The sequence below is a fragment of the Paramisgurnus dabryanus genome, chromosome 8 (assembly GCF_030506205.2).
Source record: "Paramisgurnus dabryanus chromosome 8, PD_genome_1.1, whole genome shotgun sequence".
Lineage (NCBI taxonomy): Eukaryota > Metazoa > Chordata > Actinopteri > Cypriniformes > Cobitidae > Paramisgurnus > Paramisgurnus dabryanus.
Window position 1 is genome coordinate 20,221,988 of NC_133344.1, and position 16,084 is coordinate 20,238,071.

The window sequence follows — 16,084 nt, forward strand, 5'->3', positions numbered from 1 at the left end:
TATAACACATTATGTTTACCCACTGAGGCCGATGTGTTAATGAACTCATTCCGAAAATTTGCAAACTAATACGACTGGAATTTTCGTAACATTAACACTATTCACTCAATGACATGAGAAACAAGCTTAGTTAACTTGAGCACAATGCTTTATAATCTTTCGTTCCTTTGTTTTGAAATCAGTAGCTACCATCCTGTTTTCCTAGCTGTTCTGCAATCATCTGTCACCATCGTTTGTCTTTATATTCCATCTCTTTCTTTTCTGCGCTTTGTGCTGCTGGACGAAGTGAAAAGTCAGACGCTATTCTTAATTTTGGCGTTCATTTGTATGATGGCTCTGAATGCTACGGATGTGAAGAAACATTTTTTTTTATGACGGACGAAAGTTTTGAAGGGGTGATTGATCGTATTACCTTTTTAACATGCCAAAATTTTGGACGAGAATTTCAGACTTCTGTACAAACTTCATAACATTACATTTTATAACATGCAAATCATATTATGTTGTTGAAAGTAATCATGATCTTTAAGCATCTTGTTGCTTGGTTTGTGCCGGTGTAGTTGACTACAGTTGACACATAGCTACCTGTGTAAATGATATTGCAGTAGATAAAAATATAAACAAGTACAAAATTTTATTTTCACCCCATGATTATTGGGTAAAATATGAACCAACCTACCCTGTCACTGTTAAATTAACATTTGCTGGGTTGTTTAAACACAGGGGTTTTCAAACTGGGGTCCCCAAAAGGTTTAAAGGATCCCCAGAAAATTTAAAGAGGAAAAAAGAAAGTAAAAAGTGTGAAAAGTCTGTGTAGCCAATTAAGTAAGTTTTTAAACAATTTGCTGTCTTTATAATATCACAATAATACATATAAGAGTTTTAATAAAAAATATCGATATATATATATATATAATTTAAAAAAGGGGTCCCTCGCTATAGGTTCATCATATGTGGGGCTCCCTGCCATCAAAAAGTTTGAAAAACCCTGGGTTCAACCCATAGTTGGGTCATATTTTCTAGTTTAACCAAATAGTTGGTTTTGTTTATATCTGTAATCCTGTTTATGGCCCTGTCCCAAATGGCGCACTTCATGTGGATTTTCGGTCTCTTTGCCTTAAATTGCACGTGCTCGCTTAGTCTACGAGTCTGTAGGGTGTCCTAGTGATGGGAGAAACGAAGCTTTTCGAAGCTTCGAATCAATTGAACCAATTGCTTCGAAAATTGATTCAGTTTTTCGAAGCAGTTCGAAACACCACACACGCTGGCGACCCCTGGGGCAAACAAATCATTAAAACTAACTACGCTTTTAATTATGCAAATGTTTGTCATTAAATCTGTCTATAAACAAAAAGTAGACAAAATGGCAGTGTTATTAGTCAGAAGGATAAATGTTTTATGAACTTGCATAATAAAACTGACCCGAGATCACCTAAACATATAAGACACTGATCATGTCTCAGTGGTGAACCATCAGATTTTCGAAACAGTTATGACGTAATGAAGCCTCGTTTGTTAAAATCACGTGACTTGGGCCAGTTTGAAACACGCTCCGAACCACTGATTGGAAACAAAAGATTTGTAAATGTTTCGAAGCCTCATGAAGCAGTGCTTCGAAAACGACCATCACTAGGGTGTCCCATCTGTCGTTTTTATGCTTCGAAATGTGCTCATCAGCGCCCCCTTTGAACCCTTGATGCGGTCTTCGGCGAAGCCCGCACTGCAGCACGCTTCGCACACTTTACCAACCCAGAAGTCCTTGCGAATTAGAAATCAGACGACGGAAGGGAGGAGTTCACAGACTGATGGGCAACTTCTCTTCCCATTTTCGGCGTGACTCTCGAGTCTGTCCCAAAATACGACTCCGGTGCGACCTCTTGGACTCGCGTCAAGGGTCCCCAAGATCTACATTACATGATGTCATATAAGTGTGAACTCTGAGAAGGTCCACAAATCCGGAGTGTGCCATTTGGGACAGAGCCTTTGAAATCCAGACTAAAGTCTCATAATAAAAAATTAAATCAAAGTTTTATTTTAATTATTAATTTCACAGTGATATCAGTATTAAAGATATTTTCACAGCTGGGTTTTCACAGATTGGTTCGTTTTTACCCAAACATTTTCATTGCAACGAAACATTAAAGGTGCCATAGAATAAAAAACTATTTACCTTGGCATAGATGAATAATAAAAGTTCTGACATATCATGAGCCTCAATGCGGTTGTTTCCTCATTCTTATGTAAACCTTGTGCATGCAAAAAACTGCTGGAAAACAGGCCAATCTCAACAAAACACAGACTGTAATGTAATAGTCGAGATGTATGCCCCAACAAGTTTACTAATGTGAGCTACTGGCATGCGCCTCAGAGCAGAGCTCAGCATTATTATTCATGACCCTTCCAAATAGGGCAAAAATAGACATTTTTACCTTTTACTTGTGATGTAGCAAGAAATGACTCAAGCACTGTCTTTGGAAACTAACCATCATTTCTTGTGTTGCCCCACAGGTGTAGCTGCTAGGGTCCAGAGGAGATGCCACTGAGGTTCCGGTCCTTTGTTCCGTATACGCTTCCTGGAGTGCTGGCGCTCATAGGCTGGTGGTGGTACATCTCCCGGAAAAAAGAGCGAATCCCCAGCCTTGACAGTCAGGAGGGGTCGGCTATGGGCTTGCAGTCTTCCTCTGGTGAGGGCAGCAATGGGATGGTCGACAAAGGCTGTCTCACAGCCAGCAGCACCCACCGTAGGACCAGTCGAGACAAAGTCAAGGCCAAAGAGCACAGACCTGTTGAGCAGGAAGTTGTAGCAGAGATACACACACCGGTGCTAAAAGCGACAACGGAAGAGGTTCTTGGCTCTCCCCCGGTCGTGTTGGCGAGCGGACAGCTAAGCACCCCTCAGAGCAATAGAATATCAGCACCCCAAACAAGTGACCCAGAGACCACCAGACACACATCTCCGGTCTCATCTTCGACCCCAACAAAAACTGTGGAGGAGACCTCTCATCACAAGGGACCAGAGGTAGAAACCTCGATTCAGGTATCCCAAGTGAGAGATTTAGGGACTGCAGCCTCAATCGAAAAGCAGGCTGAAAAACAACCAGACAGGGAGCGGTCTACAGAACTGGCCAAGGCAGAGCGTCCCGAGCCAGAGGGAGAGGTGGCAACCGAAGCCTCGGCCCCAACGTGTATAAATAACCTGCCAGGTGACGTGACAGATATTGAGCTAGCCTCCACTACTTCCTCAACGGAGGATGGAGTTGACAAGCTGGAGACGTCAAGTCTAAAAACACCCCTGGCTTTGGCCACATTCCCCCACATTACCAGCACACCCATCTCGGAAAGCTCCACAGAGGCCCGGCACCACGAAAACGGAGACCTGGGCCTTCAGTCTGAGGCCAGTCCGGACATACAGGAGCTACAACGTCTAGCGGCAGGGCTGATCACTGAGGTCATCTCTGCAGCCACCCAGGAGGTCATGGCGGTCAGCAGCTGTGAGTCCCGGCACAGCAAGGGCTCAGAAGTGGGCGTCGATGGCACACTGGCTGTAAACGGACGAGAAGCCACCATTGAAACAGAGCTGTGTGTATCTTTGGAGAGCACCTCTTATCAAAGCCATGCAGAAAATGCACAGGCAGAAGAGGAGATAGTCAACGGTTGTCTGGCACCTTCACTGTGGAAGATGCCGGAGAATGATGGGAGGAAAGTGAAGAGCGAAGGACAGTCTGTGCCGGTGGAGTTGGCACCGGTTGTGGCAAAGCTGCAGATCGAGGAAGCCCTCGTCGAAGATTCGGGATGTAGCACGTGCCAGTCAGAGGATGGCGTTAGCAGCGAGGATCTCCACAGCACGGGATTGTCCTCAGCTGTGTCGGACCTCATTCAAATTTCATGTAGGGCCTCAGAGGGTCATGAAGATGGTCAGGAGAGTCTTGTTCTCACTGGCCCACAGGAGTCCCCGCTTACCGCTGAGAATGTGGCTTCTGTTTGCGAGGCGGCACGCTTGAACGGCATGGGTTTAAGAAACGGTGTTATCAGTGAGATCGAAGCTGACCAATCAGGAGGTGAGTGACACAACACTTTATATATGTTTTTGTATTAAAATGCAGTCCGTATCAAATCTGTTGTTGGCCGGATACAGTGGTGTAAAAAAATCCTGAGTCAAGGTTTCCTCTCAACCACTCAATGGCTTCATATCCAAATGCTTTAAAGAGAAACCGCAGACGCTCAAATTCCCAAACAGCGTGTTACATGAGCACCACCACACATGTGCACGGCTGTTTTTACTGCTCCCTACTACGGCAACTTCCTTACATGGGATCTGAATTTTGCATGCCATTGATTGAAATGCAAAATTGTGTATTTAAGGATAACTGAGTCATCCACTTGTAGTAGATTTTTGATTTCCAGGCTATCTCTTGTTATGTTTGGGAAGTTTACCTTGTCATCTGTATTAGTCATGTTTGTTATTGTTACCCATTGGTTGCTTAGCAGGCGGTGATGTCCTGGTTAAGCAGGCATTTGCGTTCGGTCTGTGAAGGAATGATTTGTTTAGACCTCATGGAGGACATGAATATATGTAGCTGTGATGTTTTCAGGGACATGTATGCAATGGATGCGTTTTTAGTTAGCTATGCTAATTATACTTGTAACTATATCCAAATCAACTCCGGATTTGCTTCAGGTGACTATTACTTTTGTGTATCCACTTTCCAGACGTATCCTCATCTGTATTTTTTCTGAAAGGTAGCCCGATTTGGCATCTAATGTTAAGAATGGATTAGGACTGGATTATTATTCGAGCATATTTTTTTTTATATTTGTATAAACTTTTTATGTGAATTTATTTTTAGTGAAGTGTTATTTCCTGGACCACATTTGTCGCTTTTCTCTGCACAGGTTCGGATGTGAATAGCATGGATTCAGTGGACAGCTGTTCCACTTTGGGGATGGGAGAGAGTCTCACAAGCAGCAGCCAGGCCTGTCAATCACTGAGCTCAGAGCTCATTGTATGGGAGATTGAGGTGCCAAAGGTGTGTCTATCAGAAAACCAATTTAACACTGTATGGATGAAAAAATCGAGTTTTGTGTCTACACACTCAGGAAAAAAGGTACAAAAGCTTTCACTGGGACAGTACACATTAAATAATAGTTACCATCTAGGTACAGATATCTCTACTTTGGTACAAATATTTACCGTTGAGGTACTAATATGAAAGTGTACCAGCCCGGTGACAGCTTTTGTATCTTTATTTTTCTTAAAGATTAGTCTTCCTGTAGCTAAACTGGTGAAACATTGCATTAGCAATGCGCAAAAGTCATGGGTTCGATTCCCAGGAGACACACAAACTGATAAAAAATGCAGACTGAGTGCATTTAATGTTGCTTTGAATAAAAACATTTGCCAAATTTATAAAAGCAAAATATGACCCTGGACCACAAAACCATTCTTAAAGTAACACGCCACAGTTTTTCAATATTTTACTATGTTCTTTCATCAACTTGGACGAATTAATACATACCTATCTTTTTTTGATGCGTGCACGTAATTTTTGTACAGTGTGTTGTAAATGTGCTAGCATTTAGCCTAGCCCCATTCATTCTTTAGGATCCAAACAGGGATGAATTAAGAAGCCACCAACACTTCCATGTTTTCCCTATTTAAAGACTGTTACATGAGTAGTTACACGAGTAAGTATAGTGGCACTAAATAAAACGTGGCAATTTTTTAAGGGGATAAAAAATTAGAACTATATTGTATTGGATGAGCACTTAGTTTGCTGCACTTCGACCTCGACACGCAGTAGAAATATCTGTATACCTGTGCGAATTAAAGGGATAGTTCACCGAAAATTAAAAATTCTGACATTATTTTCTCATCCTCATGTTGTTCTAAACCTGAATTAATTACTTTTTTCTGATGAACACAAAATATGATATTTTGATAAATGATGTAAGCACACAGCAGATTGTAACCAGTGACCTCCATAGTAGGAAAAACTAATACGATGGAATTCATTAGGTACTGTCAACTGTGCTTACCGTCATTTAGCAAAATGTTCTTTTGTTTTCATTAGAAAAAAGAAATTCATACAGGTTTAGAACAACATGAGGATGAGAGAATAATGTCAGAGTTTTTCATTTTGGGTGAACTATCCCTTTAATTCGCACAGGTATATTTGTAGTATTAGCCATCATACATTGTATGGATGTTAAAGGATCGTGTTCCATTAAAATATTTAGTAAATTTACTACTGTAAATAAATCAAACATCAAACAAATATTTATTTATATATAGTATTGTGTTGCTAAGGACTTCATTAAGACAACTTTAAAGGGAATGTTCTCAATATTTAAATTTTTGCACCGTCAGATTCCACATTTTTAAATAGTTTATCTCGAGACAAATATTTTCCTATTCAGCTTTTGGATGACGTATAAATCTTAATAAAAGAAAATACTGTCATGACTGGTTTTACATACATTACGTAATTTACATACAGTGAGCTTCGGCTTTCTGAAAACACTTGTGTATTTCTTTATGGAGAGGTAATTTTAGCTTTTAACTTGAAATGATTTTCATATGCAAAGTCAGTCAATTTGAGTGTTATGTTCTTTTATATTATTATATATTATAATCTTTTATATTCTTTTATATTCTTCAGCTAGTTCTTTGAATTGAGAATATAAAATGCAAAAGCAGTTCATACAAAAAAACATCATCATCAGTTCTTCGTTTCATTAAGAGTTGCACTTATTTATCCTGCATCCTGTCTGATTTTGCAGCATCTAGTTGGACGGCTCATTGGCAAGCAGGGAAGATACGTGAGCTTCCTGAAACAGACATCGGGTGCGAAGATCTACATTTCAACCCTGCCTTACACCCAAGAGTTCCAGATCTGCCATATAGAGGGTATGTGGATCTAATCTGATTTTTCTTACAGTTTTGCTAATGATCTCCTTAACGTTAGTTTTTTGATGTTCTTAGGAACCCAACAGCAGGTTGATAAAGCACTGACTTTGATCGGGAAAAAGTTTAAGGATTTGGACCTGACCAACTTGTATGCTCCACCTCCTCCACCACTAACCCTTCCTTCCCTGCCAATGACATCCTGGGTAAGATTAGCTCATTACAGTTTCTTTTACGTTAGGACTTTGGTTGTGTATGTGATGATCTAAAAATGAAGGATGGAGACGTATGCAATATTTTAGAGACTTCCTTGATAAATGCATCGCGTCATGTTGTATATGAAACTTTCCAGTGTCCCATTGGTGATAGAAACTTGTACAAAAAGACATAAAAAATGAGCTCTTCATTTGTTTTGCAGCTTCTTTTGCCCAACGGTGTTACAGTTGAGGTGATTGTGGTGAATATCGTATCAGCCGGTCATGTGTTTGTCCAGCAACACACTCACCCGACATACCACGCTCTGCGCAGTCTGGACCAGCAGATGTTCCTGTGTTATTCGCAGCCTGGCACGCCAGCGTTGCCATCACCAGTTGAAGGTAAGATGGTATTTTATCTGTCTGTATTTTTTCATTTTTGTTATCTCTTTCTCATCCTGACTTCCATCTCTTTTCATCAGTTGGAGTGATTTGTGCGGCCCCGGCTGTTGAAGGAGCCTGGTGGCGAGCGCAGGTCATCTCGTACTACAAAGAGTCAAATGAAGTAGAGATCCGATATGTCGATTATGGAGGCTACGAGAGGGTCAAGATCGACAGCTTGCGTCAGATTAGGTTGATTTCCTGTCCTTCATTATTTTTTCCTTTGCTTGTCAATACTAAGACCAAAGTGACTTACTTAAAGGAACAGTTTACCTGAAAATAAACATGTACTCGAGTTATGTTGCTCCCAAACCGTGTGGCTTTCATGTTTTATTTTTGGATAAACTATCCCTTACAATGTGGTCTAATGTAGGAGCAATTGTGATGAATTTTTGGGGGGTGAACTAAACGTATAACTTTTCTTATCAGGTCGGACTTTGTGACATTACCTTTCCAAGGAACTGAGGTGTTATTGGACAACATTGCCCCTCTTCCAGGTTTGGCTTGTTTTAAACCTTTAAGATGGATTTTTTTAATCGCCTTAATCCAGTAGGATTTAACTCTTTATATTAACATTAAAGGAGAGGACAGGTTCTCAGCTGAAGCCACTTCTGCACTAGAAGAGATTACAAGAGGAGTTCCTTTGCTGACACAGGTAAGTCTTTCATTAAGGAAATCTTCTGCCTCTTTTTTTTATATACAGTTAATGTGAATTTATTGCTTCAATCTTTTGTAGGTTACTAACTATGACAACAATACAGGACTTCCCTTAGTACACATGTGGAACATGGTGGGAGAGGAGGTGAGATGTTCTCATTTACTATTGCTCATTTATACCACATGACCCATTAAATGTATTGTTGGCCATTGCTACAGAGATACCTGTGTAACTTGACTGGTTTTGTGGTCCAGGGTCACATACTGTGTTATGTTGAATTATTAATGGTGTGAATTGCCAAGTCAAATACTTCAAACTAGGGATGCATAGCGATTAATCTATAGCAGATAAAAGTTTTTGTTTACATCATATATGTGTGTGAACTGTATATAATAATTAGGTGCCGGAATCTAGATTAATCTCATACAAAATAAAAGTATTTTTTTGCATAATATATAAGTTTGTGATGTGTGTAAATATTATGTATATTTAAACACTCACACCCACCGACACACACATACATTTATATATACATTTAAGAAATGTTTTATTTAAATATAGTTGTTTTTATTTAAATATAATTTTGAATATAAAAAATATAAATAAATACATACATGAATGTTACACCGTATATACATAATAATTACACACAGCACAAGCTCATATGTTATGCAAAAAAATTTCTTTTATTTTGTATGAGATTAATCTAGATTAATCTATGCCCAGCTCTAATAATAATATAATATAGATAAATGCACTCACATGCATGTATATATTTAAGAAATGTTTATATTTGTATATACATTTGTATATTTATGTATAATTTATATTATGTATAAATATCTTTTTTTTAAAATGATAAATGCATTTGTGCTTATTTATATATACATAATTATTATACAAAGTTCACACACACATATATATGATGTAAACAAAAACATTATTTGATTATTCGTCATGCATCCCTACTTTAACCTCTCGATGCGCACTAGCTCGGGGGCGGAAAGACGTCAGTTTTTTTTTTTATGCTGCTAACAATATCTATATAGCCTACTGTCTACAAACAATAATAATATTAACATTAATTTACATCCTTTAAAATGTCTACGAGTTTAGCATCAGTGTATGGTCTCTGTTTTGAGATACAGATGCTCTAGCATCATAAATGTAGTATTTTGTGACAGAAGTCCAGATGACAACATGCAAAATATAAACGTGACTCCTTACCTTTGTATTGGTATAATGATCGCGAATCGAATCCAGTCTGTTTCAGATGTGTGAATAATCCATAAAAACTCTCCAATAAAATTCATCCAATGACATTTTTGTCCACAGATGCGTATAATCCGTGAACTAGAGATATATTGTCCATTGTTTACTAGGGCTGTCACTTTTGAGAAAAATCAAATTCGAACGGATTTCGAATATCATGCAATGTATCCGAATATATTCGAATATCTAGGCGCCGCCCCCCCACGTGCATCAAAAACCCACCGTAATGGAGATTCAATCACAAAATTATTAACAGTGACACTCATAAACAGGGTTGTCTGGATTACTTTTTTACTTAATGTTTGAAACTGCAGGTTATCAACTTATGAATAACAAACTTATATATATATATATATATATATATAAAAGTATGATTCAGAACAGTTACAAACAATAACGTGACAACTTAAATAGCAGCAGGAGTATATAGGCAGACGCAAACGGAATTCGCGCCCGCAGATTTCGGCAGAAAACTCCGCGGAATTCCGCGGATTTAATGCCCGTCATTGACAAGCACACGTTCCGCGCTTGAGCGTGTTTGTGACCAGAACTGTCATTGACAACAAGCACACATACAAAACCTATCCAGCGCGTTTGTGAGCCGTCATTCACAAGTACATTAACCCTGCGCGTGCTGTTTACTCGCCCGTTTTAAATGATAGAGAGCACAAACCCTTTGTTTCTTGAGATGAAATTAAACTTACCGCTTTAAGCAGATCTCACTTGTCGTCAATGTGACGCGCAACAGTCAGCACATGATCATTTCAAATCCGTTTACAAGACAAATGCTGTTGTTGTTTAATATAAAGTTTACATTGCGTTGTAAAAATTATGAAATTATCTTCATACATGCTAATTTCATAATGCAAACGAATTAACACAAGCTTTTTATTCTGCTATAATATTTAACACTATAAACAATGTCATTTTATATACAAACTATAATTCTATCTTGACATGCACATGAGATTCATTTTGGTCCCATTTGATTCCCTCTCTTGCGCACAGTTGCTGTCGTCGGTCTCACTCTCAGCCTCCTTCCTATTACGAGGTGTTACTGTAAAAAATGCGCTACACATGGCATTTAAAAAACCGGATGGTTCATTTATAGTTCGAATACGGATATTTCGCGTCATGTTCGAATGCATATTTGAATATCGAATAAAAAGTGACAGCCCTATTGTTTACATCAGATTTCACATGCACGTCTTTTAATAGAATATAATATACAATCTTAGGACTATTTACATCGTAACACTTGTATATGAGTTTACACTCGCGTTCAAAACCAGCGGTCAAACATGTATGTAAAAGTAGGCGGGAGTATAATACATAATATCCAAACAGCGCTGTCAAATATCGTGACGTCATCTGACTCGCTCGTTCCTCCAATGACTTAATGGAAAATATTGATAGACAGAACGTGTAGCCAATTAGATAACGAATCCAACGATCTTTGTGTGACGTTTTATTTCCGGGTGTGGAAACTGCATTTTATAAGCTTATATAAGGATAAACAATAATATGAACGAATGTGTATGCATGTAAACAAAAGACTTTTATTTTGGGGCTGACTGGCACTTAGAAAAGGCACTAGTCTTACAAAAACTCTTGCAAGAACCTCATTTTTGGGCCTATTGACTTCAAACGTGAAATATAACTCCTTTAGTCTTGTGGCTTTGGCATCATTGCATTTCTAGGTTTCACACACATATTTATCATTAAGATTTGTAGTATTAAAAAAGATGTTATGCAAAAAAAAATATTACAATGTACTTCAGCGTCTCTACATTAAAATAATTTCGAAACCTGGAAAATGAAGCTCAAAGTGTCTTCTATCTAATGATACAACAGTTATGCTTATACTCTAAAAGGTTTAGTAAAAACAGCCCTTTTAGTGAAAGTAGGTCTTTTCATGGTTTGGGCCAGAGTGGGGGTGCTTTTCAAGAAGTTAAACTTTTTAAGGGGCCTATATGTAAGAATATAATGTAGATGTTTCTTAACCAACACAACTCATTTCTTTGTTTTCTGTTTTGTAGTTGGTCCTGCTCAACCGCACTTTGGCAGAGCGAGGTTACGGCACTTGGGTGGACAGTTTCTGATCCTCCAGTGTTGTTCTCTCGCCCCACCTCTCCTCACTCACTTCTCGGCCCACCTGCCCCTTACTATCACCAGTCATCATGAAGACCCGCAGGTTCTTGTCTCCTCAACCCACCATGTGCTCCCCTACAGCTCCTATCTGAAGTGCAGGAAAATTCTTTCTTTTGTTTGCTTTTCCTCCATCACCTTGCGTTTTCTTTACCTGATTTTCTATCCCCTTTTCGTATGAAATCTGCCTACTGTAAAAAAAAGGTAAACGAAGAGAGCCAAGTGTTTGAACACCGATAAGGACTGAAGACGTTCCTTGACTCCGTGCTCTTGTTAATTTCAAATCTTGTAACTAAATAAAGGTTAATCATGTTTTCCGTCCGACCAGACTCCTTCCAGCACAAACCCAATCGGATTATGCCGCGGATGAGTAATCTGTACTTTGAGATGATAACTTAAAGTGATGTAATCTTGGGACTGCTTGACATCATGTATGCATTTGTTATCACAACAATGAGAAAGCTGTGCAGGAATGGTTCTGCACTGAATTTGGTCAAATTAAGAAGGGATAAACTACCACTCCACCCAATAATCCATCACAATGTCTGGCTGTACAACAGTGTGGCCTTAGAAAGGATACGAACCCGCTTCTCGCTGCACCACGCGCGCTCGATCTCCCGGACTCTCGGAGCGAACGAGTCTGACAGCAATCTTCGGTTTTGAGCTCTTGCAGGGTTCTTGATTTACACTGAATACAGACATCTGTGCCCATCTGACCTCTGGGATCTTTTGAGAAGGAGTCTAAAGCCCTCGAGCAACACTAGAGATTGAACGGTGCTGTAATACAAAGCGTAAAAGCCCATGCTGACCCGATGAAAACCTCTGGCCTGAAGGAACTGCTGCAGAAACTGTGACAGGGACGCGGGCCTTCCCTTATGCTTATGATGAATGGGTCCGTATGAGGTTTTGTATGCATGTTATTATGCTCCAGAGCACGTCTTTGGCTCACTGTTCACGCTTTGCTTTCGTCTCGCTCGTGTCTCCAGTCATGTCGAGCTTGAACCACCACATTCATGTCTACGGTAACATTTGCATACTGTAAATAAAATGATGTCCATCTCCAAAAACTCACCCGCCCTTCCGATTGGCTAATAGGTGAATTTTTCAATACACCTGTCTTGAACAAGAAAGCTTTAAGCCTTTTTGCTTTATGTTGGCTTTGCAATTAGATCTCCTGTATTTACTGTAATTTGTTTAAAAGAATAATGATTATGAATATGTTTTCAATGATTACGGTTAAATTTAGCTTTTGGCCAGGGTTCATCCCCGTTTCCGCTGCGGGAACATCTGTACTCTAATATCTGCATACTCCAGAATGTTAAAGATCATCCCTATTTGGGTCATTCCCGGGGCTTTAAGTCTGGTTAGAGATCAATTGATTTGATTTTGATTTTTAGCAATACAGTTTCATACACATGCTGGTGTTTTCCAGTGTCACTTCAAAGCCCGTAGTAAATGCAGTTACATTAATTTTGCAAAACAAAGAAATGTGCCACAGCATATTTTGGCTATTCTAGACCAAGTCGAAAATGAATTTCCACCCTGATGGTAATAAAGATAGAGCTTCGTATACATAAACTGACAGCATCGAAAAGTAAAGTCCTCTAAAAGATGTAAACATCACTACACAATAGGAGCAAACTGTCCTTTTTCCACTATTCTATGTATTTTTGCAATATTTCACACGATTGAGGTTTTAAGATGTTTTGCATCCATCTCAGGTATGAGCTCTTTATTTGCGTTACAGGACAGTTAATCATTTTCGTTAAGGAATTGTGTACTTCATGACCTGTGGCAGCCGGTTTATGGTTTTCCCTGTATGTCTACATGCACTAAAGTATACTTTAAAAATATCTTGTTGCATTTTAATGTTGGAGTTCAAACTTTTTTGACTAGTCAGAAGTTGCTAATAACTTTAGCCCAACTCCTCATAAGGCAAAATATTTGGAATGAATTGTTTAAGTCAAGTTGTTTGAACTTCAATGTTTATTTGCAATAAGGATTTTTTTTACAGTATATATGAATAAGGAACCACGTTGACCTCAGAGCTGAAATGTTTCACTCTTGTGTCTTTAGGTCTGTGATAAATCAATTGCTCATATCTTCACATTGCCTCCTACCATTAGTGCATAGGTGTCCTTTATATGTTCCCATCTACATTCTTCTGTCATGAAAAATCACGCTTCGTTAGATTTGTCCAGGTGTGTATGTGCGTGCGTGCGCGTGTGTGTGTGTGTGTGTATATAATATATATATAAAGGTATCTCACTGTACTTTTGTAAAAACACTGATGTGAGTGTAGGTATCAAAAGGGAACATGTTTTTTTCCACCTCTCTTTTTAAGATCTGTTCACTTGTTCTCTGTTGGTAGGAATGGTTTGAAATATTTGCATAGCTAGAATTAATCATTTGATTATTTAAATGAGTGTAAAGCAAGCCTGCTAGACATGTACAGTACAGGTCAGATTTTTTTGCCAGACTCATTGAAAGGTTTGATTCTTTGGTTGTACAGATCTATTGAAAAAAGAGAATAAAGTTATTAAAAAAAACATACAATGTTGTATTTTAGTTTTGAAAGCGACTCTTGTGGCCAGGTAGAGGATTGGGCATGGTTAATTTTTCACAAATTCCCATTTTATCTAAAGGCTTGTGCTTAAATTTAGTAAACAAATTGTGCCTTTATATGCATTTCTTTACAGTACTCCTAAAATAACTTAATTTTACATTAAAATCAAAAACAAATTTTTATTTGTTTGCGTGCTTGTTTGTTTTTTAAGGCTGCTTTGGATTAAAGGATCTTCTAAAGGAGCAAATGTTATGTACAGTGTGCCTTTACTAGTGCTGCCTCACGATTAGTCGCAACTAATCGTTTGCAGAATAAAAGTTTTTGTTCACATAATATATGTGGGTGTACTGTGTATAATAATTATGTATAAATACACACACACACACGTATATAATTAAGAAACATTTGCATATATACATGTTTATATTTATCTATAATTTATATTTTATATAATTTTTTTTCTTAAATTATACATGTATGTGTGTGTATTTATATATACATAATTATTATACACAGTACACACACATATATTATGTAAACAAAAACTTTTATTGTGCAAATGATTAGTTGCAACTTTACAACCATTTAAGTGCCAGATGTTTAAATATCCGACCCTTCCTGTGAAATCCAGGTTGAAGGCTAATAATCTAATTGAGATTGGGAGCATCAAAGTTTGATTTCACATAGATTTCAGTCTTTGACATGACATTACTCATTCAGGATTAAAAATATGAAGTGTTTATTTCACAGAATGTTTTTTACATGTGTAAGATGATTTTATTTAGAAAACCGTTAATCACAAAAAATGACTAGTTGGGTTTTCACAAACAGGGCAGGAATGAGTCGGGCTGACAATTAACCTAGAGCCGGTTTCCCAGACAAGGCTTAAGTTTAGTCGAAGCCTAATATGCTACTTTTAAAACAGCTTGCACTGACACATCATATAAAATGTCTCAATAATGTGATTGTTTTGTCTCAAGAAGGATACAGTAATGTTTTTGTGGTATGTTTATAAAGACTACTTAAAAGGCTGCTAACCTAGGTGTTTTTGGTAATAAAAAAATAGTCTCTGGTATCCTCAGAATGTGTCTGTAATGGTTCAGCTCAAAACACTAGATCTTTCATTATACGATGTTGAACATGGCCATGTGGCTGAAATGAAAAAAATGTGCTGTTTTTGTGTTACTTTAAATGGAAAAAGAAAGCTTCTGCTCCCCTCCCCATATGCAAATTAGGGTGTAGATAGCTTACACATGTGCTTTGGACTACATCAAAACATTATTTTCCTGACAAAAGGTTAAACTACACGCTCATAAGGCGGAGTCTGTGAGCGGTTATGGTTGGGGCGTAATCAATGTGACATCACATTGATAGCGGATCCCCAACAGCCTGTTTTGTGTGACTGTTTCGGTTTAAAGGAGATTACACAAAGAAAAATAGATGGATTTGTATAATAACAGGATGTTTCTGCACACACACAGGCGACTGATTTTTTGCTAGAAACACATTTAAAAGTACATTTTTTATGCGTAATATAACTAAAGCCTAGTTCTGCCTTAATCTAAATTCTGTCTGGAAAACCGCCCCATAAAACAGCAAGCATAGTGCCAAGAGTAAAATGTAGTAGTCTCTTCCTCCTCTAGAGGGAGTAAGAGACCATGTAATAAGCATAACAATTTCTGTCCTGCCAGATCAAATCCAAGAAAACAGATTCTCTAAGGTATGCTAGTGTAAATTATTTTAAATAAGAGACCACATTTGGCATTAGTCTAGCAATTCTCACTTGTCAGTTTGATGACAGTTAAACAGGCAGAAGTGTTTAGCTTGAAGCCATTGAGCTCTAGAGAAATGTGTGTAATTGTGTGATATATTTGCATTGTGCTGCTGTGGGAGCCAAAAAT

The 16,084-nt window shown here is 38.3% G+C and overlaps 1 protein-coding gene across 1 annotated transcript in view; it reads left to right on the top strand.

Annotated features, from left to right (window-relative positions):
* akap1b (A kinase (PRKA) anchor protein 1b) overlaps positions 1–14,505 on the top strand; it is an 18,537-nt gene extending 4,032 nt beyond the window's left edge. Inside the window, exons 2-11 of the mRNA XM_065280888.2 lie at positions 2,509–4,058; positions 4,894–5,027; positions 6,781–6,907; positions 6,983–7,110; positions 7,323–7,500; positions 7,581–7,731; positions 7,969–8,036; positions 8,121–8,194; positions 8,276–8,341; positions 11,509–14,505. Coding sequence (XP_065136960.1) covers positions 2,534–4,058; positions 4,894–5,027; positions 6,781–6,907; positions 6,983–7,110; positions 7,323–7,500; positions 7,581–7,731; positions 7,969–8,036; positions 8,121–8,194; positions 8,276–8,341; positions 11,509–11,571 — 2,514 coding nt within the window. The 5' untranslated portion in view covers positions 2,509–2,533 and the 3' untranslated portion in view covers positions 11,572–14,505. The remainder of the gene's footprint in view (positions 1–2,508; positions 4,059–4,893; positions 5,028–6,780; positions 6,908–6,982; positions 7,111–7,322; positions 7,501–7,580; positions 7,732–7,968; positions 8,037–8,120; positions 8,195–8,275; positions 8,342–11,508) is intronic.
* The last annotated feature ends 1,579 nt before the right edge of the window (positions 14,506–16,084 follow it).